This window comes from Thalassophryne amazonica, chromosome 2, assembly GCF_902500255.1.
Source record: "Thalassophryne amazonica chromosome 2, fThaAma1.1, whole genome shotgun sequence".
Lineage (NCBI taxonomy): Eukaryota > Metazoa > Chordata > Actinopteri > Batrachoidiformes > Batrachoididae > Thalassophryne > Thalassophryne amazonica.
Window position 1 is genome coordinate 138,317,305 of NC_047104.1, and position 24,852 is coordinate 138,342,156.

Below are 24,852 nucleotides of genomic sequence, written 5' to 3' on the forward strand. Positions count from 1 at the left end.
GAACCCTCGTGGGCATGTGAGTTTTGTTCACGCCTGTCGGTTACGTCATTCGCCTGTGGGCAGTCTGAGTGAGGAGTGGCCCACCCTCTCGTCGATTTTTTCATTGTTTAGGAATGGCTCAGAGACTGCTGCTTTGTTTGATCAAAATTTTTTCAAAACTGTAAGGCACAACTGAGTGGACACCATTCGATAAATTCAGCTGGTTTTCGGTAAAAATTTTAACGGCTGATGAGAGATTTTGGTCTGGTAGTGTCGCCGTAAGGATGGTCCATGGTACCTGACGGCGATCTGCGCTCCGAGGTGGCAGCGTCTCGCCGTTTTAAGGTGAAAACTTCCACATTTCAGGCTCTGTTGACCCAGTAAGTCCTCAGAGAACAGAGAACTTTCTTTCAGAAGAAGTCGGCATGAGGAGTTTATTCGGACATTCCATTGTTAACGGACACTTTGTAATGAAAGAACGTGCGGGCAGAGTCGCATGTCGGGCCAGACCCGACCGCGGGGGGTCGCGACAGGAAGAACACCTTTGTTGGAAACCTTAACGGGCAAGTTGGAACATGCCCAAGCTGTTAACCAATTTCTCAGTTACTCACTTGTTGAAAGCCATCAAAATTCACCTGAATTTTACAAATGGTTTTCAACACGGAGGTGTTTTTCCTGTCGCGGCGCACGTCTTTCATTAAAAAATGTCCTTAAACAGTGGAATGTCCGCATAAAGTCCTCATGCCGGCCTCTTCTGAATCTTCTCTGTTCTCTCACGACGTCCTGGGTGAATTAAGCCTTAAATTAGGATGTTTTCAGATCGAAACAGCTGACGACGGCGCCTGGAAGCGCTGCGCGACGTCCCGCTCCGTGGGAAGTCCTTACACCGACAGAAACACCCCATAATCTCTCAGCAGCCGTTAAACTTTTCACCGAAAACCAGCTTAATTTCTCGAATAGTGTCCACTCCGATATTCCTCACAGGTCCAGAAAAAATTTGATAAAGCAACGCGCGCCGTCTCGAGCAGCGTGTGAAACAAAGGAATTCAGCCGAGAGGGCTGGACCACATCTCACTCAAGGCCAGCCCACAGGGAAATGACGTCACCGACGCGTGAAAAAACTCACGCATGCGCACGAGGGTTCAAGCATGATTGGTGTAATCGCACGTCATTCAAATCCATAGTTAAAAAAAAAAATAAAAGTGTCGGTTTCTTATCTAATAGACCTTGTAGATATTAGTTTCCTCCTCCATGACAACTGTATTAGTTTAAAACAGTTGTAAATGTGGAGGCGTGGTCACGTTGGGTGACAGCTACTGAGTAGATGTCTCTGCCTCTCGTCTTTAGCTCACTGTCTGCTGGATGCAGCTGGTAGTGGAGGCCGTGTCGTTTTGGAATATTTTATTACAAACTCCTGGAATAATATGGCTTGTTCTGTGGTGAAACGTACTAATGGATCATTTAGTCTTCGAAGACGTCTTTGTTGCTGTACTCGCACAGCTCATAATTTTTATTGTCCACGACAAAGTTAACAGGAAAAGCATCTAAGCATCACCGAAAGCCAGATAAATTTTTCTAATGGTTTCCAGCTGCCAGTCTCTAACAGTTTCTGAAAAAATTCTGATGGGAAAAAAAAAGCCCAAATCATTCCGCTATTTCCTGACAATGAAAATCCGCCGAGGGGGGTGACAACTCCTCACTCAAAGCCTGCTCACAAGCGAATGACACAACCGACAGCCGTGGAAAAACTCACGCATGCGCACGAGGGTTCAAGCTTGTCTGACACAATCACACGTGATTCAAATCCATTATGGTTTTTGAAAAAAAATAAGGTCGGATACTTTTCTAATAGACCTCGTATGTATGTATATATATATATATATATATATATATATATATATATATATATATATATATAACAAATAATATAACAAATGGTCACAAAAATGGACAAAGAGAGGACTTGTGACCTTGCCAGAAAGATGTGTCGGCATCGATTAATAGTCTCTGGTCCAGTGGCGGCTGGTGAAAAACAGTCTTGGTGGGGCTGTTGTGCCAATAGATTCCCTTGCCTTGTCCAGTACAGGCATTCAAGTGAACAGTCAGAAAATTACTACAATTCCACATTTCCATTCCATTTCATCTTCTTCTTTGTCCTTCGGCTGTTCCCGTCAGGGGTCGCCACAGCAGATCAATCGTTTCCATCTCACCCTGTCCTCTGTATCTTCCTCTGTCACACCAACCACCTGCATGTCCTCTCTCAGCACATCCATGAACCTCCTCTTTGGTCTCCCTCTTCTCCTCCTGCCTGGTGGCTCCATCCTCAGCATCCTTCTCCCTATATACCCTGGGTCCCTCCTCTGCACATGTCCAAACCATCTCAATCTCGCCTCTCTGACTTTGTCTCCAAACCGTCCCACCTGAGCTGTCCCTCTGATATGTTCATTCCTAATCTTGCCCATTCTTGTCACTCCCAAAGAGAATCTCAACATCTTCAGCTCTGCCACCTCCAGCTCTGCCTCCTGTCTTTGTTAGTGCCACTGTCTCTAAACCATACAACATAGCTGGTCTCACTACTGTTTTGTAAACTTTCCCCTTCACTCTTGCTGATATTCTTCGGTCACAAATCACTCCTGCCACCTTTCTCCACCCACTCCACCCTGCCTGCACTCTCTTCTTCACCTCTCTACCACACTCTCCATTACTTTGAACAGTTGACCCCAAATATTTAAACTCATCTACTTTCACCACTTCTACTCCTTGTAACTGCACTATTCCACTGGGCTCCCTCTCATTCACACACATGTACTCAGTCTTGCTTCTACTGACTTTCATTCCCCTTCTCTCCCAAGCATATCTCCACTTCTCCAGACTAGACTCAACTTGCTCTCTACTCTCACTACAGATCACAATGTCATCTGCAAACATCATAGTCCATGGGGACTCCTGTCTGATCTCATCTGTCAACCTGTCCATCACCACTGCAAACAAGAAAGGACTCAGAGCTGATCCTTGGTGTAATCCCACCTCCACCTTGAATGAGTCTGTCATTCCGGCTGCGCATCTCACCGCTGTCACACTATTCTTGTACATGTCCTGCACTACCCTAACATACTTCTCTGCCACTCCAGACTTCCTCATACAATACCACAACTCTTCTCTTGGCACCCTATCATAAGCTTTTTCTAAGTCCACAAACACACAATGTAACTCTTTCTGTCCTTCTCTGTACCTGTCCAACAGTATTCTCAGAGCAAACATTGCATCTGTACTGCTCTTTCTCGGCATGAAACCATATTGCTGCTCACAGATCTTCACCTGTTTTCTAAGCCTAGCTTCTACTACTCTTTCCCATAACTTCAGGCTGTGGCTGATCAGCTTTATGCCTCTGTAGTTACTGCAGCTCTGCACATCACCCTTGTTCTTAAAAATAGGAACCAGCACACTTCGTCTCCACTCAGGCATCCTCTCACTTTCCAAGATTTTATTAAACAATCTGGTTAGAAACTCTACTGCCATCTCTCCTAGACATTTCCATGCCTCCACTGGAATGTCATCTGGACCAACTGCCTTTCCACTCTTCATCCTCTTCATAGCAGCCCTCACTTCTTCCTTGCTAATCACTTTTACTTCCTGATTTACTCTCACCACATCATCCAGCCTTTTCTCTTGCTCATTTTCTTTATTCATCAACTCTTCAAAATATTCCCTCCACCTTCTCAGCACACACTCCTCACTTCTCAGCACATTACCATCGTAGCTTTGGAGGCCAGGCTGGTCGAATTGGAGACTCGGCTCCGCACCATGGAAAATTCTACAGCTAGCCAGGCCCCTGTAGTCGGTGTGGACCAAGGTAGCTTAGCCGCCGTTAGTTTCCCTCTGGCAGATCCCGAGCAGCCGGGAAAGCAGGCCGACTGGGTGACTGTGAGGAGGAAGCGTAGTTCTAAACAGAAGCCCCGTGTACACCACCAACCCGTTCACGTCTCTAACAGTTTTCCCCACTCGACGACACACCCGCCGAGGATCAAACTCTGGTTATTGGCGACTCTGTTTTGAGAAATGTGAAGTTAGCGACACCAGCAACCATAGTCAATTGTTGTCCGGGGGCCAGAGCAGGCGACATCGAAGGAAATTTGAAACTGCTGGCTAAGGCTAAGCGTAAATTTGGTAAGATTGTAATTCACATCGGCAGTAATGACACCCGGTTAAGCCAATCGGAGGTCACTAAAATTAACATTGAATCGGTGTGTAACTTTGCAAAAACAATGTCGGACTCTGTAGTTTTCTCTGGGCCCCTTCCCAATCAGACCGGGAGTGACATGTTTAGCCGCATGTTCTCCTTGAATTGCTGGCTGTCTAAGTGGTGTCCAAAAAATGAGGTGGGCTTCATAGATAATTGGCAAAGCTTCTGGGGAAAACCTGGTCTTGTTAGGAGAGACGGCATCCATCCCACTTTGGATGGAGCAGCTCTCATTTCTAGAAATCTGGCCAATTTTCTTAAATCCTCCAAACCATGATTATCCAGGGTTGGGACCAGGAAGCAGAGTTGTAGTCTTACACACCTCTCTGCAGCTTCTCTCCCCCTGCCATCCCCTCATTACCCCATCCCCGTAGAGATGGTGCCTGCTCCCAGACCACCAATAACCAGCAAAAACCTATTTAAGCATAAAAATTAAAAAAGAAAAAAATAATATAGCACCTTCAACTGCACCACAGACTAAAACAGTTAAATGTGGTATACTAAACATTAGGTCTCTCTCTTCTAAGTCCCTGTTAGTAAATGATATAATAATTGATCAACATATTGATTTATTCTGCCTTACAGAAACCTGGTTACAGCAGGATGAATATGTTAGTTTAAATGAGTCAACACCCGAGTCACACTAACTACCAGAATGCTCGTAGCACGGGCCGAGGCGGAGGATTAGCAGCAATCTTCCATTCCAGCTTATTAATTAATCAAAAACCCAGACAGAGCTTTAATTCATTTGAAAGCTTGACTCTTAGTCTTGTCCGTCCAAATTGGAAGTCCCAAAAACCAGTTTTATTTATTTATTTATCTATCGTCCACCTGGTCGTTACTGTGAGTTTCTCTGTGAATTTTCAGACCTTTTGTCTGACTTAGTGCTTAGCTCAGATAAGATAATTATAATGGGCGATTTTAACATCCACACAGATGCTGAGAATGACAGCCTCAACACTGCATTTAATCTATTATTAGACTCAACTGACTTTGCTCAAAATGTAAATGAGTCCACCCACCACTTTAATCATATCTTAGATCTTGTTCTGACTTATGGTATGGAAATTGAAGACTTAACAGTATTCCCTGAAAACTCCCTTCTGTCTGATCATTTCTTAATAACATTTACTCTGATGGACTACCCAGCAGTGGGGAATACGTTTCATTACACTAGAAGTCTTTCAGAAAGCGCTGTAACTAGGTTTAAGGATATGATTCCTTCTTTATGTTCTCTAATGCCATATACCAACACAGTGCAGAGTAGCTACCTAAACTCTGTAAGTGAGATAGAGTATCTCGTCAATAGTTTTACATCCTCATTGAAGACAACTTTGGATGCTGTAGCTCCTCTGAAAAAGAGAGCCTTAAATCAGAAGTGCCTAACTCCGTGGTATAACTCACAAACTCGCAGCTTAAAGCAGATAACCCGTAACTTGGAGAGGAAATGGCGTCTCACTAATTTAGAAGATCTTCACTTAGCCTGGAAAAAGAGTCTGTTGCTCTATAAAAAAGCCCTCCATAAAGCTAGGACATCTTAATACTCATCACTAATTGAAGAAAATAAGAACAACCCCAGGTTTCTTTTCAGCACCGTAGCCAGGCTGACAAAGAGTCAGAGCTCTATTGAGCCGAGTATTCCTTTAACTTTAACTAGTAATGACTTCATGACTTTCTTTGCTAATAAAATTTTAACTATTAGAGAAAAAATTACTCATAACCATCCCAAAGACGTATCGTTATCTTTGGCTGCTTTCAGTGATGCCGGTATTTGGTTAGACTCTTTCTCTCCGATTGTTCTGTCTGAGTTATTATCATTAGTTACTTCATCCAAACCATCAACATGTCTGTTAGACCCCATTCCTACCAGGCTGCTCAAGGAAGCCCTACCATTATTTAATGCTTCGATCTTAAATATGATCAATTTATCTTTATTAGTTGGCTATGTACCACAGGCTTTTAAGGTGGCGGTAATTAAACCATTACTTAAAAAGCAATCACTTGACCCAGCTATCTTAGCTAATTATAGGCCAATCTCCAACCTTCCTTTTCTCTCAAAAATTCTTGAAAGGGTAGTTGTAAAACAGCTAACTGATCATCTGCAGAGGAATGGTCTATTTGAAGAGTTTCAGTCAGGTTTTAGAATTCATCATAGTACAGAAACAGCATTAGTGAAGGTTACAAATGATCTTCTTATGGCCTCAGACAGAGGACTAATCTCTGTGCTTGTTCTGTTAGACCTCAGTGCTGCTTTTGATACTGTTGACCATTAAATTTTATTACAGAGATTAGAGCATGCCATAGGTATTAAAGGCACTGCGCTGCGGTGGTTTGAATCATATTTATCTAAAAGATTACAATTTGTTCATGTAAATGGGGAATCTTCTTCACAGACTAAGGTTAATTATGGAGTTCCACAAGGTTCTGTGCTAGGACCAATTTTATTCACTTTATACATGCTTCCCTTAGGCAGTATTATTAGACGGCATTGCTTAAATTTTCATTGTTACGCAGATGATACCCAGCTTTATCTATCCATGAAGCCAGAGGACAGACACCAATTAGCTAAACTGCAGGATTGTCTTACAGACATAAAGACATGGATGACCTCTAATTTCATGCTTTTAAACTCAGAAAAAACTGAAGTTATTGTACTAGGCCCCACAAATCTTAGAAACATGGTGTCTAACCAGATCCTTACTCTGGATGGCATTACCCTGACCTCTAGTAATACTGTGAGAAATCTTGGAGTCATTTTTGATCAGGATATGTCATTCAATGCGCATATTAAACAAATATGTAGGACTGCTTTTTTGCATTTGCGCAATATCTCTAAAATTAGAAAGGTCTTGTCTCAGAGTGATGCTGAAAAACTAATTCATGCATTTATTTCCTCTAGGCTGGACTATTGTAATTCATTATTATCAGGTTGTCCTAAAAGTTCCCTGAAAATCCTTCAGTTAATTCAAAATGCTGCAGCTAGAGTACTAATGGGGACTAGAAGGAGAGAGCATATCTCACCCATATTGGCCTCTCTTCATTGGCTTCCTGTTAATTCTAGAATAGAATTTAAAATTCTTCTTACTTATAAGGTTTTGAATAATCAGATCCCATCTTATCTTAGGGACCTCATAGTACCATATCACCCCAATAGAGCGCTTCGCTCTCAGACTGCAGGCTTACTTGTAGTTCCTAGGGTTTATAAGAGTAGAATGGGAGGCAGAGCCTTCAGCTTTCAGGCTCCTCTCCTGTGGAACCAGCTCCCAATTCGGATCAGGGAGACAGACACCCTCTCTACTTTTAAGATTAGGCTTAAAACTTTCCTTTTTGTTAAAGCTTATAGTTAGGGCTGGATCAGGTGACCCTGAACCATCCCTTAGTTATGCTGCTATAGACTTAGACTGCTGGGGGGTTCCCATGATGCACTGAGTGCTTCTTTCTCTTTTTGCTCTGTATGCACCACTCTACATTTAATCATTAGTGATTGATCTCTGCTCCCCTCCACAGCATGTCTTTTTCCTGGTTCTTTCCCTCAGCCCCAACCAGTCCCAGCAGAAGACTGCCCCTCCCTGAGCCTGGTTCTGCTGGAGGTTTCTTCCTGTTAAGAGGGAGTTTTTCCTTCCCACTGTTGCCAAGTGCTTACTCACAGGGGGTCGTTTTGACAGTTGGGGTTTTTCCGTATTTATTGTATGGGCTTGCCTTACAATATAAAGCGCCTTGGGGCAACTGTTTGTTGTGATTTGGTGCTATATAAACAAAATTGATTTGATTTGATTACCATGTGCATCTTTTACCACCCTAACCTGCTGCACATCCTTTCCAGCTCTGTCCCTTTGTCTGGCCAATCGGTACAAGTCCTTTTCTCCTTCCTTAGTATTCAACTTCTTGTACAGCTCGCAATATGCCTTTTCCTTTGCTTTTGCCACTTCTCTTCTCGCCTTACGCCGCATCTCCTTGTACTCCTGTCTACTTTCTTCATCTCTCCAACTATCCCAAAACTTTTTCGCCAACCTCTTTCTCCTTATGCTTTCCTGGACCTCTTCATTCCACCACCAAGTCTCCTTGTCTTCCTTCCACTGTCCAGATGTCATACCCAGTACTGCCCTAGCTGTCTCCCTCACCACATCTGCAGTACTTTTCCAGTTGTCCAAAACTGCTTCCCCTCCAACTAGTGCTTCTCTCACCTGCTCGCTAAATGTCACACAACAGTCTTCCTCCTTCAGCTTCCACCATCTGATCCTTTGTTGAGCTCTCACTCTCTTCTTCTTCTTTATCTCTAAAGTCATCCTACAAACAACCATCCTGTGCTGTCTAGTGACACTCTCTCCTGCTACCACCTTACAGTCTGATTTCTTTTAGCTTGCATCTCCTATAAAGAATGTAGTCCACCTGTGTGCACCTTCCTCCACTCTTATGTTACCCTGTGCTCCTCCCTTTTCTTAAAGTAGGTATTCACCACAGCCATTTCCATCCTTTTTGCAAAATCAACTACCATCTGTCCTTCCCCATTCCTATCCTTGATACCATATCTACCCATTACTTCCTCATCACCTCTGTTCCCTTCACCAACATGCCCATTGAAGTCTGCTCCTATCACCACTCTTTCATGCTTGGGCACACTCTCCACCACCTCATCTAACACACTCCAGAAATCTTCTTTCTCCTTCATCTCACAACCTACCTGTGGGGCATATGCACTGATGATATTCATCATCACCCCTTCAATTTCCAACTTCACACTCATCACCCTGTCAGACACTCGCTTAACCTCCAACACACTTTTAACATACTCTTCCTTTAAAATGACCCCAACACCATTTCTCTTCCTGTCCTCACCATGGTACAACAACTTGTACCCACCGCCGACGCTCCTGCTCTTACTTCCCTTCCACTTGGTCTCTTGCACACACAATATGTCTACCTTTCTCCTCTCCATCATATCAGCCAGCTCTCTTCTCCCTTCACCAGTCATACTACCAACATTCAAAGTCCCCACCCTCATTTCCACCCTTCTAGTTTTCTTCTTCTCCCACTGTTCGTGGCAACGTTTTCCTCCTCTTCTTCGTCGTCTTCGCCCAACAGTTGCCCAATTTCCACCGGCACCCTGTTGGGCAATAGCACCGGTGGCGGACGTTGTTAACCCGGGCCGCGACCGATCTTATATGGGAATTCGATTCTGAGTCTGCATAGTTGGGTTGGCTTGTTTTACGCCGGATGCCCTTCCTGACGCAACCCTCATTTATCCGGGCTTGGGACCGGCACTCAGAATGTACTGGCTGCACACCCCATGTGGCTGAGTTAACAATAATCATTTCATGTCCTTCTCAATATCAGCAGTTTTACAGATAAAGTCAACCATTTACAGCTATATTAGGCCCCTAGAGCAGATAACATTCTGATCATTGGTGACTTTAACGTTCATATAAATAAGCCTTCTGATCCCCTCTGCAAATCATTTATGGAAATTGTGGATGCATTAGGATTTCGGCAATGCATTCGGGATTCAACGCACATTAGTGGAAATACCCTGGATCTGGTTCTCGCACGTGGTATTGCTGTCACGAATATTGACATCATGCCTCTTACATCAGTGGTCTCTGATCACTCACTTATTAAGTTTACAGTTTCGCTGCAGTGTTTAGTGGAACAACAACCTTATTTATCACTGCAGCGATGCATCAACTCCTCAACTAAGACTGAACTAGAAGCTTGACTGCCTGATGTCTTAGCCTCACTTTTGACAAATACCCAGTCAGTAAACAGACTTGTGGATAGTTTAAACTCAGTGCTCAAAACGACATTCAACATGATTGCACCACCTGTGTTGAAACCGCACTCCCCCAAATCGCAGTCACCTTGGTTCAATGATTACCTGTGTGACCTCAAGCATAAAGCAAGAGGTCTAGAACGGAAATGGCGTCGTTCAAAATTAGAAGTATTCCACCTTGCGTGGCGTGATGCTATCTTAGACTATAAGCATGCATTATTGGCTACAAAACGGACCTATTACTCTGATTTGATCAACAAAAACAAGCATAACTCAAAGTTCTTGTTCGACATGGTGGCAACACTTATTCATGGACAACCACCTGTAGCTCACTCTCCTTTTACAGCACAAGATTTCCTAGATTACTTTGAGAAGAAAATGGATGACATTAGGTTGAACATATCCCAGCATGCCTTAACCCAGCCACTACACCCTGCTATTGAGGTGGGCGCCACTACTGAGGTATTACCTAGATTTACAGAATTTGATGGTATCTCTCTAGACATGCTGACGAAACTCGTAACGTCAACAAAAAGCACAACCTGTTTATTTGATCCTATACCAACAAAACTGTTGGTATAGGCCCACTCTTGGGCCGATTGTGCTGGAAATGATTAATCTTTCTTTAACTTCTGGATCTGTTCCTAAACGTTTCAAATCTGCAGTGATTAAACCATTACTTAAGAAACCTAATCTTGACCCTAGTGTACTGACAAACTATCGGCCGATATCAAATCTATCATTTTGCTCTAAAATTCTGGAAAAAGTGGTGTCACGGCAGCTCATAGACTATCTTACTGAGAATAATCTCTTTGAGCCACTGCAGTCTACCTTTAGAAAATATCATTCCACAGCGACGGCTCTCACTAAAGTGGTGAATGATCTTCTGCTTACAATGGATTCTGACACCACTAGGGTTCTGTTGCTGTTAGATCTCAGTGCTGCATTTGATACAGTGGATCATCATATTCTACTTGATAGGCTGGAAAATCATTTTGGGATTACTGGGAGTGCCCTTGCGTGGCTGACGTCATACTTGACCAGTCGTTCTCACTGTGTTTTATACAGTAACCCTACCTCTAACCTTAGTGACATGAAATTTGGGGTTCCACAGGGGTCTGTCTTAGGACCCCTGCTTTTCTCCCTTTATATAGCACCCCTTGGGCACATATTGTGGCGTTTTGGGATTACCTTTCACTGCTATGCAGATGATACTCAGTTATATATGCCGATAACTGCTGGTAACCTCATTCACATAAAATCCTTAGAAGATTGCCTTGCAGCAGTGAGAATTTGGATGTCTATAAACTTCCTACTTTTAAACTCTGAAAAGGCTGAAATGATGGTTCTTGGTCCAGTGAGACATCGGCATCAATTTGACCAGTTAACACTCATCCTAGGCTCGTGAGTCATACATCACACTGACAAAGTGAGGAACCTTGGGGTAATTTTTGATCCTTCGTTGTCCTTTGGCCTCCATATTAGAAGGACTGCTTTCTTCCACCTGCGAAATATAGCGAAGATTCGTCCCATCTCGTCTATGGCTGACGCTGAGACCCTGATCCATGCGTTCATCTCTTCTAGATTGGACTACTGCAATGTTCTATTTTCTGCTTTACCGCAGTCTAGCATTAGGGCTCTCCAATTGGTTCAGAATGCTGCAGCCAGACTTTTGACACGAAGCAGAAAGTTTGACCACATTACACCCATTTTGGCGTCTTTTCACTGGCTTCCTGTCCCAGTGAGATCAGATTTTATAGTTCTGCTACTAACCTACAAAATTATTCATGGACTGGCACCTCCCTACCTAGCTGACCTAATTAAACCTTACGTACCGGCCCGGGCTTTACGTTCTCAGGGTGCAGGACTACTTTGTGTCCCTAGGGTGAATAAGAAGTCTGCAGGTCATAGAGCTTTCTCTTATCGTGCCCATGTTCTGTGGAATGGTCTCCCTGCATCAATAAAACAATCAGATTCTGTGGAGAATTTCAAGTCCAGACCTAAGACACACTTATTTTCCCTTTCATATGGCTAGCATACTGGTACAGTTTTGTTTTATGCTTTTTACTCTTTTAATTCATGTTATTAGTAATTGGAGCGGGCAGCGGCCTCAACTTCACCTAAATTCTGGGTCTTTTAGTGAAGCTTAGGGCTAGCGGCCGGCGATCACCTTAGCATTTCTTCTGTTTTTCTTGTTGATTAATGCTGGCAAATTATACAGTATTTTTTGTCTTTGTGATGCCTGATTCTGTTTTTTATCTGTTTAAGGTGCAGCTCCATCCAGAGATGGGACTTGTATTCGTGTTGGCGACCCTCCTGTCCTGTGCACGAACAGCATTTCTTGTATATTCGTCCGTGAATTGTTCTGTGAATTATTTCTGTAATTTATGTCTGTAGCATGGCCCAAGCAGAGGGTCACCCCTTTGAGTCTGGTCTGCTTGAGGTTTCTTCCTCAGAGGGAGTTTTTCCTTACCACTGTTGCTCTGAGGGTTGGTAAGGTTAGACCTTACCTGTGTGAAGTATCTTGGGGCAACTCTGTTGTGATTTGGCGCTATATAAAGGAAAATAAATTAAACAAACCAAACCCAAATGATGTTTAACGCAGGAGAATTTTTGTGAGCACACTCAGAATTGTGGGACTTTGGAGATGTTAAACCTCAAACATGAAACTGTAAAAGGCAAATAAAATCTGAGTTTACACAATCTGTCACCTATAATATTCATGCTTCAAAGCAGATTTGTTAAGACAAGTAAAAAGACCATTACAATAACCCAAACACAAAGAAACAAAAGGACAAACAATCAGCTCCAGTTCAGCCTTCGACACCAGCAGTCTGAGTTTTGAAATATTCCTTAAATGATAAAAACAATTTCAAACCAGCTGTCTTGAATGATGCTCGAGGGACAATGAACTGTCAAAGGCAATATCCAGATTTCTAAGACTCAAATGAACAGAAGAGCCTAAGAAGCTGTATGAACACTGATTTCTAGGATGTTTCTACCAGGCACCTAAGTGGCTCTACTCTACTCTTTTCTACTCTCCTATTTTACTCTTCCTTTTTAGATATACCTTTGTATAATGGCATAGTTCCACCTTAGAATTGGAATAGAATATATATGATATGATTTTATTAAACCTCCAATGGAGACATAAAAACACATGATTAAAGCATTACAAAACAACATGATAACAAAATAGAGATGATCTGGCCTAGAATGGAGACAAAAGATTATGATTTTGAACACATATAAGATATACCTTACTGAATTTTCATTACCAACTTCAGTAATTGATCTTGTTAGACTATCTGTGCTCTAATTTTTCCACTAACTCATCTCAGGCTTTCACTTTCAGCATAGTTATCTCGACATTTTGAGGAATGTGCAATATAAAGAGTAGTGCTGCAGGTATTAGGATTCCCTAATGCTCACTGTGACATGGGGACAGGAGAAGAGAAAAATAATACATCAACCCAGAAAACATTGCTTCATGAACCACCACCCCCCCCCCCCCCAACTCACAGTCAGCTGAATTCCTGATTCCATTCCTTATACTGCTTTACATCTAGATATTATTTCTACAAGTGTCTAGTTCTGACGATGTGCAAGTTTATCCGATTTTGCAAGTGTGTGACCGTGAATTCTTTGGAGAACATGATGGCAGGTTAGCAATCTTAATGGGACAGCTGTGGTTAAGACAACAGACTCTGAAGTCGTTAGCAATGCTAGTTAGCAATTTCTATGGTCACCGGCTTATTGACTGTGGCTGGACAAATCAAAAACTCAAAACAAGACAGACGACAATGGGATGCCATGTGGAGCTTGTGGAAATATCAATGCAGACGAAGCCCTGTGAAGCAGCATCAGACAGCAGAACAATCTTCTCCATGGCTGCTGTGCACTGCAGTGTTCTCAATGCATTTGCGTGTATGGAAATAAAAGCTTTTATAATGATTTTGAGATTGAGTCACTTTTTTAGGACACACTGCTGCTATTTTGAACACAACTTTCGGGCTATGTCATCTGGCTAAAATAAACCCCTTTCTCAGTAGATGTGATCTTGAGACCACCATTCATGACCAGACTTAATTACTCTAATGCACTTTATGCTGGTGTGAACCAGTTGTCTCTCGCATGCCTCCAACTTGTGCAAAATGCTGCTTGCTGGTCTTTTAATGAACACTTCCAGAAGTGAGTATACTACACCTGTACTTTACTCACTCCACTGATTTCCAGTTCATTTTAAAATTGATTTTAAGATTTTAATGTTTGTTTTTAAAGCTATTAATGACCTTGCACCATCCTTGTCTGAGATTTTAACTCTTCGCATATACAGTAGGACATTACTGCCATCTGGTCAACTTTACTTAGATGTTCTGAGGTCAAAATGCAAACTCTGGGGTGATGGTGCTTTTGCAGCAGCTGGCCCCAGACTGTGGAACAAGTTACTTTCTGATTTATGCACCATTTCTAACCCAGCACCTTTTACATCAAAGCTCAAGATATATTTACTTAAACTGGCTTTTAATACCTAATGGTGCGGTGATGTTTTGTTTTTTTCTGTGCATCTTTAATTCTATTCTATGTTTGTTTTATTTTTGAGAATACTTGATCTTTGATTTTACTGTAAAGCACTTTGGACATCATCTGGCTGCTGTAAAGGGATAAATGTTGACTGATTGATATTTCAAAGAGTTTGTCACAAATTTGTGTAGATTTGTTTTGGGTAGGCACAAAATAAATAGCAGATGGGTACACAAAAAAACAAAACAAAACAAAAAAAAAAATCAACTTTTTCTGCACTGCTGCATCACCAGACAAACTGACAGAAAGTGCTTTTTTTGCTGGACATCTTTTTTTTTTCCAGATTTGTCTAATAGTTCAACATATTTTTGTGCACACTGTGAGAGTAACTTGTGGTCTGTATGGTGATGTCTTGCAGTTTTGTAAGATCACAGGGTTTTTTTTTTTTTTTTCTTTTTTTGGCATATTTGGATAATACTGTGACAAAAATAGGTCACTGATGCCAAGGTCATTGTCAACAATCAAATAGTTTATCATTCCAATGACAATCATGATTACAAGCTCAATCGTTTAACAAATTGTTCAGTGAGTAACACATGCAGTATCTATGACTACATTAACATGTAACAGCTACGTTTTCCATTTTATGATTAAATTATTGCATATGGTTGTTTTCTGTGTCATTTGGATAGTTTAAAACAAATAGTGCTCAGAAAAGTCACAGGGGGGAAAGGATCAAGCAGCAGAGAGTCTCAAGAATACACAACCCATAAACGTGTAACCCGTCATGAAGCACTAGGTGATAGTTAACTCATGGGAAAGTGGTGGTGGTGGTGTCGGGGGGCAGGATAACAAGGAAATCAAGCTTGGGAAAAAAAAATATATATTTATCACTCCCTTCCAAACAGCTTTTGGGTCTGACATTTCCACTGCAACCTGAACTAAAACTACAGCCTCATTAACTGCAGGTTACTTGTTGAAAAGTTCAGCAGAGCTGACATCAGCTGATCACAATGTCAAGACATCAAAGAACTTAAAGCTGTAATCAATTCAAACTGAGCCGTGCCTCCACCTTTGGCATTCCCTACGTCCCAGTTCCTGGTACAGTTCACCTCCCCCACACTCCAGGTTGTTGCATAAGAGCAGACGTGCATTATTAATACCTGCAAAGACAGCAGTACCGTAATTGCTGTGTATCTGCACACTTCTATTCCTTCCCCATCCCTGAAGAAGCATAACAAACATAACAGCAAGGCAGATGTGTGCAAAATAACATTAGGATTGTGTTTTATGATAAAAGCCCCAAATTTGGCAGAGACATTGTTAGCTATATAATAACAAATTAGATAACATGCCAAGCTTTTTTCCCCTTCCATTAAAATCACATTACAGTTTCTTTTGGTGTGGACATTATTAAAAGCGTCCTACTTCACTGAGCTGCGACAAAGTGCAAACGGCAATTGAGAGGGATATCGCTTGATTTCACACAACATTCTCTGCGTGGCGCTCTTCCCTTGCTTGACTCGCAGGGTGCTGTGCCTGGATTTTGAACTGTTCAAAGTTAGCGAGGCGAGTACGCTCTCAGAGCTGTCGCTGGTCTTGAGCGACCTTCTGAATGCACTCACTGGGAGTCCTAAACGTGAGCGATTCATGAGAAAACTGTGGGAGAGGTGAGCAACAGGCACAAGCTGCTGGGGAGCCCAGCAAAATAGCAGAGATGACTGGAGAGGAACAGCCACTTCTGGCTGCTGCAGGCCTAGCCACAATTGCAGCAGGCTTCAGGACACCCATTTGAGCCTTGTGGACTTATGCATTGAATTTTTTTTATTATTATTTATTCATTGAGGAGCACAATTCTGCAGGAGCAGAGTTCACAGACAACTGTTCCAGGTCAGACAGCGAAGTTGTGTCATTTTTAATCTTTATTTCTTATCTGGAATGGTCTCTGTCACAGCCAAAATGCAGGACGTGTCAAGCATGATCCGTGCAAAAAACAACATGCAGATCCACCTTGAATCTACTGTGGAATACCAGAGTGGGGAAAAAAAAAGCAAGGGAATAGCCAAAGGGACTTACTATGGCACTTTAAAATGGTTTTATTGTGAAGCACATTTAGCAATATTCTTATTTACAGAAAAACAGAGCAGCTCAGAGTATCAAACTGGTACATCGTGACATTTATTATATCAAATTATCATTTGATATATACAGATAAAGACGATCACATTCTAGTCTGGATATATTGGCCTTTAGATGCGTGTTTGTTTCCATAATTCCATCCATCCATTTTCTTCCGCTTTATCCGGAGTTGGGTCACGGGGGCAGCAGCTCAAGCAAAGCCGCCCAGACCTCCCGATCCGTACACACCTCCCCCAGCTCCTCCGGGGGAACCCCGAGGCGTTCCCAAGGCAGAGGAGAGACATAGTCCCTCGTTTCCATAATTTACCAGCATAATCAACGCGTTGTAGTGCTTCCTGCTCTCTGCAGGAGGCGGGATCAGCCCTGCTCTCTGTTTAGCGAGCCTGCCAGTTGAAGTGATCCAACTGCATTACTCCAACCAGATAGTTTTAAAGAATAAATGGAACTGGCGAACTGACCACTGAATCACTGTCCCCATATGAGATCAGTCAGCTGCATGAGAGTTGAGGCAGACAACACGACCAACTAATTACAAAAGTTGAAATATTATATGAATTAGTTTAAGTTTTCATGCACGGGATGGTTGATGAAAAGCAATGCTCCCTACGATGATTTTAAATCTGTACAGAGTAAGGTTTTATGAGATGCCGTCATTCATGTAAAATCTAACAAACTTCAAATTGCCAAAATTGTGAAGGCAGTCTAGCGTGATGTTTATATATATATATATATATATATATATATATATATATATATAAAACATTTCATGTGCTGCCCAGTAAATTCATGTAATGCAAATAAGAGATGTATTCCAATTCCAAAACATTTCATGAAAAAAGTTTGTGTCACACACAGTGCTCCTGAGCCTGACGCAGCTCTCTGTTCTTCACTGCATTAAAGCTACACTTTTAAAGTTTTGAACACAGGAGGAAAAGTTGCATCAAGCTAATATTTATGTTTTTTTAACCTTTTCAATATCATTTATGACTTGAACAACTGCCTCTGTCCATTCTCCATGTAATGTGGTGTCAGAAAGGGCATCTGGTGCAAAACCTGTGCCAAATATACATACAGATACATACTGGATATGCTGTGGCTACCCCAAGTGAAAAAGGAAGAAGACAAAAGCACCTAAACATTATTTATGACTTATGCATAACATCAATTGACACAAAATATGAAATTTACATATTTGACTTTTGGCTCAATTTGTGGCTCTTATAATAGGTTAAAAAATTAGAATTATAGGCCCACTGATGTCTGAGAAGGGCCCATTATATGGAGAAAATGGCCCATTAGTTCAGGCACTGAGGGGCCATTAGCTCATACCACCCTTTGAACCATGAATCACTGATTTGGGATAGTTTAATTTTTTTTTCCCCACATTTTAGTTCCAATGTTGAATATTCTTGAGAATTAAGTTTCAAAAGCCCTTTGAAAGGATGTATTTTCATTTTTATAGTATACTATCGTCATATCAATGCTGCCGGTCTGCTCTGTGTAAGCCTGATCCCGTCAGATCTCAGAAGCTAAGCAGAGCAGGATCTGGTTAGAACTTGGATGGGAGACCTCTTTGGCACACCAGCGGCTGTGTGTCATTCTCCAGGTAAAACTGGAGTTGCGTCAGGAAGGGCATCCAACGTAAAACCTGTGCCAATTACCAATGCGGATCTGGCTGTATCCGCTGTGGCTACCCCGAACTATCATCATATCAATGGTATAAAATGGCCTTAAAACAACTTTGACGATAAGATTCTAATATTACTGTTTATCTTGATATCTTCTGAGACAGCATATCATCTGACAAAATTTGTTATGATGATAGGCCTATAAGTCCAGACAAAAACATGCAGTAATTGGCAGATGTGCAAAAAAAGCAAACCATAGGTAGATAATACTGGTTCTAGAATAGCTGGCAAAATGACTGCCATATTTTCTGGACTATATGTTGCAGCAGAATACGAGATGCACCTGTCCAAAAATATATCATGGGGGAGGGGGAAACCATAAGATGCCCCAGCCTATAACTCACACTTGAGCTGCATCAGTCTATAAGTCACTTATTTTTGAAATGTGGTGCTTCTGCTTCATGCAACAAGAAGCAAAGTTTATTTAAATCAGCAAATTATTTATTTGTAATTCAAATACCTCATTTGTGAGCAGAAGCTAAAAAGCAAATTCATTTCACTGTACGAGACACAAAGAACTCAAGCGTAAACTGTTTGTTTTTACCAATGAACAGACAAAAATGTCTGTTCAGAGCAAAAAACGTGCATGTGTACCTCACAAAAGACAATGTAAAACATTTTAAAACTCCTAAACAATTTTCAAACATTATAGTTAGCCTTTCCTTAGCCTAGCTATCCTCATTGTTTTGGCTGTGCCACACAGTCCAAATACGTGGCATTTGTCTATTAAAGTTATATTCCCCATCTTCATTCAAGATAGTCTTTCAGTCTTCTCTAAGACATAGCATCTTGTTTTACAGCAGATGTTATTTATCTTAATGGAAGATTACAGCTGTATGAATCACAGTATCTCCAACTGTACATTGTATAGCAAACTTGCCATTCAACAGCAGATACTGGCAGAGCTGTGTAGAGCACTGTGGAAAGCATTATGTGCCTCAACACTAACCCATGCTGTGATGTGTAACTGTATGTAATTTATCACACATTATTGGTTGATCACATTCAAAGGAAAGTTCAGACCACACTGTTTTGCTCTCTCTCTTTCTCTCTCTCTCTCTTGCTCACATGCACTCACACACCTTTTTTCTCCCCAGTAAACGGCACTATATCATCCCTGTCCTTGTACTCCATAGCTTCCTTCTCCAGGTATTTGAGGAGGCGTTCCCTGTCAAACGGCTCTGTCGCTTTCTTCCCTGTTTGGTCCTTTTGACGCAGGCCCGCTGGAAGTAGTGCATTCTGAAATGCAAAAGGCGACATGTGACACCAATGAACTCTACAAACTGACTTAAGGAAGAGATGTCTTTAACCAGAAAGGAACTGCAAAGTGTTGTCAGAGAAAGCAAACATCTAACAGTAATATTAAACAACCATTAAGACCATTGCCAACCAACAAGAGGATTTCAATCCTATGCTTCACTGGTCTGTATGGCATGATAGTAAATCCAGATTGTTGTCACTAGCATATTTATAACACCAGTTCTAGTTGGTAATGGGTATATATGTATGTATGTACAGTATGTATATAAGGGGTGGGCGTTTATAAGCTTTGCTTCTGCTCACCCCCTTTTGGTCACACATGTCACTGTGGAATTGTCTTGTGTATTGGTTTTTTGTTATTGTTGCGTCTGTGTGCCAATTAAATTTGTTCATTCATTCAAACCAAAAATGTAATCAAGAAGTAATCTGGATAGTTCTTAAAAGAATGATCATTTCAGGAGAGGGCAGTACACCGGCATTATTATGTGTGTGTATCACACAAATAGTCTCAACGCCTTGCAACAAGATTTAAAAAAAAAAAAAAAAAATTCCATGTTTTTCATCATTAGATACAGAATTTTCTGACTAGTGCTAACAGATTTCCTGTGGGTCCTCTGTGGTGACTTGTCTCACTTGGGTCAGATGGAATTTTTTATTTATTTATTTTTAAACACCCAGGTGTTGGTGGAAGGCCATCGTACTCTAAATGTTCTCATAAATAAACAATGTTTGGAAGTTTGCGTGTGTGTATAAACGATGAGCCAACATACTAATTATCACAACAGGTCAAGTATTTTGCTCCACAGTTAAACGCATCTAGTTGTAAAGATCTGGATGTAAAAGCAAACATTAAAAAAATAGTCTACTCTTATGCATCTTTTGATATCAAATCTAACTATTTTCAGTGCATTACTGGGGTTGCTGTTCCACTACTGTAAAAGGCAACTGCAGCTATCAATGTGGTTGTGCTAATTAGTTGAAACAGCAGTCCTCGGTAAAGGAGCACACTGCAACACTGCAGGAATGCTCTTTCCCTGAAATGTTATTTTTCCCCACAATGGTCTTGTCCTTTCCACTCCAACACCACACAGAGGACAAAATCCTCTGTATTGAAAGTTGTTGTTTTTTGTTTTTCCTGAAATTTGACATGTGCCATAATGTTCCATTTCCCACTGTAACTTCTCCCTTTGACTTATAACTCTTCGGGATCACTGACCTCAGGGTCCATCTCCTCAAGGGCTGTTTCCAGCTGCCTGAGTTCCTCTTCAGATAGTTTGTTGAGGATCTCATCTTCATCAATCTCCTTGTATTTGTTCAAGTCCTTCTTATATGAAAATGCCATGGTGGTGGCGGCAGCTTGCTAGAGAACAACACTGAAAGGCAGACGACAGCCACACTGATACTTTATTGGGCTCACTTCTCCAGACCAAGGACAGGGTTCCTAAAAAAAATAAATAAATAAATAAATGATGGCCAGCATACAGAGAGAAGCAAACAAATTAATATGTGGAAGACAATTCTTTTCATTTTAGCTGACAAAATGAGGTGATCATACCTTAACAGCAGAAGTGCAACGATTAGTCAAATAACTGATGGTTAATCTGCTGTTAAATTAATCACCAGCCATTTTGGTAATTGATCAATCCTTTTGAGTCTTTTTTTAAATGTCCACATTCTCTGATATTAACTTAACTGTGAATTTTTTTAACTCCTTACTAACAGTAAACTGAATACCTTTGGATCATGAACAAAACAAGACATCTGAAAATGTCATGTTGGACTTTGAGAGACACTGGTTTTTTTAAATTTTCATTTTAACCATTTTCTAACAATTTTTGGCCCAAACAATGAACAAATTAATCAAGAAAATAATCAGATTAAACCAATAATGAAAATAATCATTGCAGTCCTACTTAACAGTATCTTCTCATGAAGCAACAGAATAGTCACAGCTGGAATGGATAAGACTTTGCAAGTCACATGTGACCACTCCCATGATCACAAAGTGTACACATTCCACTGAACTTGCTTTGACAGTTCAGAAATATTATCTTAAATAAAACAACACTTTAGATTTTGTATCTGAAAATGGAAGCAAAGTATAAAAGCTTTTACTTCATGAGCTTTTACAGTAAGGGTGTAACGATACATGTACTTGTATTGAACCGTTTCGTACGGGACATTTGGTCTGGTACAGGGCTGTGCACGGGTGAGTTCACATTGCATGTGTTTACCGTAATTTCTGAACTATAGCGCGCACCTGAATATTAGCCGCACCCACCAATTTTAAAAAGAAATTGTACATAAAGAAGCTCACACTTGTCTATAAACGCAGGTCCCAGGTTGTAACATGAGATAATTTACACAGAAAGATGTTAGAACTTTTTAATTTTTAATTAAATACGTACCGCAAATTCTTTTTTTCCCCTGAAGTGTGACACGTAAATATTGATGTGCATGTCATCCAGGGCATGCGCATGGTGTCCCTGCTCCACACGGAGAACTGAGTAATTTTATAGCTTTTTCTTGAGATTTCATCGCGTGTGCAGCCAGGATCGCATGGAGCTTGTGGTAAATGAGACATTATTGAGGTGCTGTGACGTTTTCGACTTGTTGCGCAAAGACAGAGAACCGGTGGGGAAAGAAGACTCTGCTTTGCTAACTGATCTGACTGTGCAAAGTGCCGCAGAGCGACTTTTCTTCACTAAAGCGCACAGGTAAGACCTTATATTTACACTGTGTGTGTGTGTGTGTGTTCACACTGCATGAGGAGTGCAGCTTTCAGGAAATCAATCGACATTTGTTGTTTATTTGAGAACATTTTATTTAACCTATTACCAGGCAGCACTTTGCAATTATTTTATTTCCTATTTGTATAATCAAAAAAATCAAAATCAATTTCATTTATATAGCGCCAAATCACAACAAACAGTTGCCCCAAGGTGCTTCATATTGCAAGGCAAAGCCATACAATAATTACAGAAAAACCCCAACTGTCAAAACGACCCCCTGTGAGCAAGCACTTGGCGACAGTGGGAAGGAAAAACTCCCTTTTAACAGGAAGAAACCTCCAGCAGAACCAGGCTCAGGGAGGGGCAGTCCCCCAGCAGTCTAAGTCTATAGCAGCATAACTAAGGGATGGTTCAGGGTCACCTGATCCAGCCCTAACTATAAGCTTTAGCAAAAAGGAAAGTTTTAAGCCTAATCTTAAAAGTAGAGAGGGTGTCTGTCTCCCTGATCCAAATTGGGAGCTGGTTCCAGAGGAGAGGAGCCTGAAAGCTGAAGGCTCTGCCTCCCATTCTACTCTTACAAACCCTAGGAACTACAAGTAAGCCTGCAGTCTGAGAGCGAAGCGCTCTATTGGGGTGATATGGTACTATGAGGTCCCTAAGATAAGATGGGACCTGATTATTCAAAACCTTATAAGTAAGAAGAAGAATTTAAATTCTATTCTAGAATTAACAGGAAGCCAATGAAGAGAGGCCAATATGGGTGAGATATGCTCTCTCTTCTAGTCCCTGTCAGTACTCTAGCTGCAGCATTTTGAATTAACTGAAGGCTTTTCAGGGAACTTTTAGAACAACCTGATAATAATGAATTACAATAGTCCAGCCTAGAGGAAATAAATGCATGAATTAGTTTTCAGCATCACTCTGAGATAAGACCTTTCTAATTTTAGAGATATTGCGCAAATGCAAAAAAGCAGTCCTACATATTTGTTTAATATGCGCACTGAATGACATATCCTGATCAAAAATGACTCCAAAATTTCTCACAGTATTACTAGAGGTCAGGGTAATGCCATCCAGAGTAAGGATCTGGTTAGACACCATGTTTCTAAGATTTGTGGGGCCAAGTACAATAACTTCAGTTTTATCTGAGTTTAAAAGCAGGAAATTAGAGGTCATCCATGTCTATGTCTGTAAGACAATCCTGCAGTTTAGCTAATTGGTGTGTGTCCTCTGGCTTCATGGATAGATAAAGCTGAGTATCATCTGTGTAACAATGAAAGTTTAAGCAATGTTGTCTAATAATACTGCCTAAGGGAAGCATGTATAAAGTGAATAAAATTGGTCCTAGCACAGAACCTTGTGGAACTCCATAATTAACCTTAGTCTGTGAAGAAGAGTCCCCATTTACATGAACAAATTGTAATCTATTAGATAAAAATGATTCAAACCACCGCAGCACAGTGCCTTTAATACCTATGGCATGCTCTAATCTCTGTAATAAAATGTTATGGTCAACAGTATCAAAAGCAGCACTGAGGTCTAACAGAACAAGCACAGAGATGAGTCCACTGTCCGAGGCCATAAGAAGATCATTTGTAACCTTCACTAATGCTGTTTCTGTACTATGATGAATTCTAAACCCTGACTGAAACTCTTCAAATAGACCATTCCTCTGCAGATGATCAGTTAGCTGTTTTACAACTATCCTTTCAAGAATTTTGAGAGAAAAGTTGGAGATTGGCCTATAATTAGCTAAGATAGCTGGGTCAAGTGATGGCTTTTTAAGTAATGGTTTAATTACTGCCACCTTAAAAGCCTGTGGTACATAGCCAACTAATAAAGACAGATTGATCATATTTAAGCTCGAAGCATTAATTAATGGTACGGCTTCCTTGAGCAGCCTGGTAGGAATGGCGTCTAATAGACATGTTGATGGTTTGGAGGAAGTAACTCAGTAAATAACTCAGACAGAACAACCGGAGAGAAAGAGTCTAGCCAAATACCGGCATCACTGAAAGCAGCCAAAGAGAACGATATGTCTTTGGGATGGTTATGAGTAATTTTTTCTCTAATAGTTAAAATTTTATTAGCAAAGAAAGTCATGAAGTCATTACTAGTTAAAGTTAAAGGAATACTCAGCTCAATAGAGCTCTGACTCTTTGTCAGCCTGGCTACAGTGCTGAAAAGAAACCTGGGGTTGTTCTTATTTTCTTCAATTAGTTATGAGTAGTAAGATGTCCTAGCTTTACGGAGGGCTTTTTTATAGAGCAACAGACTCTTTTTCCAGGCTAAGTGAAGATCTTCTCAATTAGTGAGACGCCATTTCCTCTCCAACTTACGGGTTATCTGCTTTAAGCTGCGAAGTTTGTGAGTTATACCACGGAGTCAGGCACTTCTGATTTAAGGCTCTTTTTCAGAGGAGCTACAGCATCCAAAGTTGTCCTCAATGAGGATATAAAACTATTGACGAGATAATCTACAAATCAGCGTTTACAGATAAAGTCAACCATTTACAGCTATATT

At 41.1% G+C, this 24,852-nt stretch overlaps 1 protein-coding gene across 1 annotated transcript in view; it reads right to left on the minus strand.

Annotated features, from left to right (window-relative positions):
- Positions 1–21,047, minus strand: part of tmod2 (tropomodulin 2) — a 54,483-nt gene extending 33,436 nt beyond the window's left edge. The window contains exons 1-2 of the mRNA XM_034194395.1: positions 20,814–21,047; positions 19,420–19,576 (exon numbers count right to left, since the gene is read on the minus strand). Of these exons, the coding sequence (XP_034050286.1) occupies positions 19,420–19,576; positions 20,814–20,939 (283 nt within the window). The 5' untranslated portion in view covers positions 20,940–21,047. The remainder of the gene's footprint in view (positions 1–19,419; positions 19,577–20,813) is intronic.
- Positions 21,048–24,852: the final 3,805 nt, after the last annotated feature.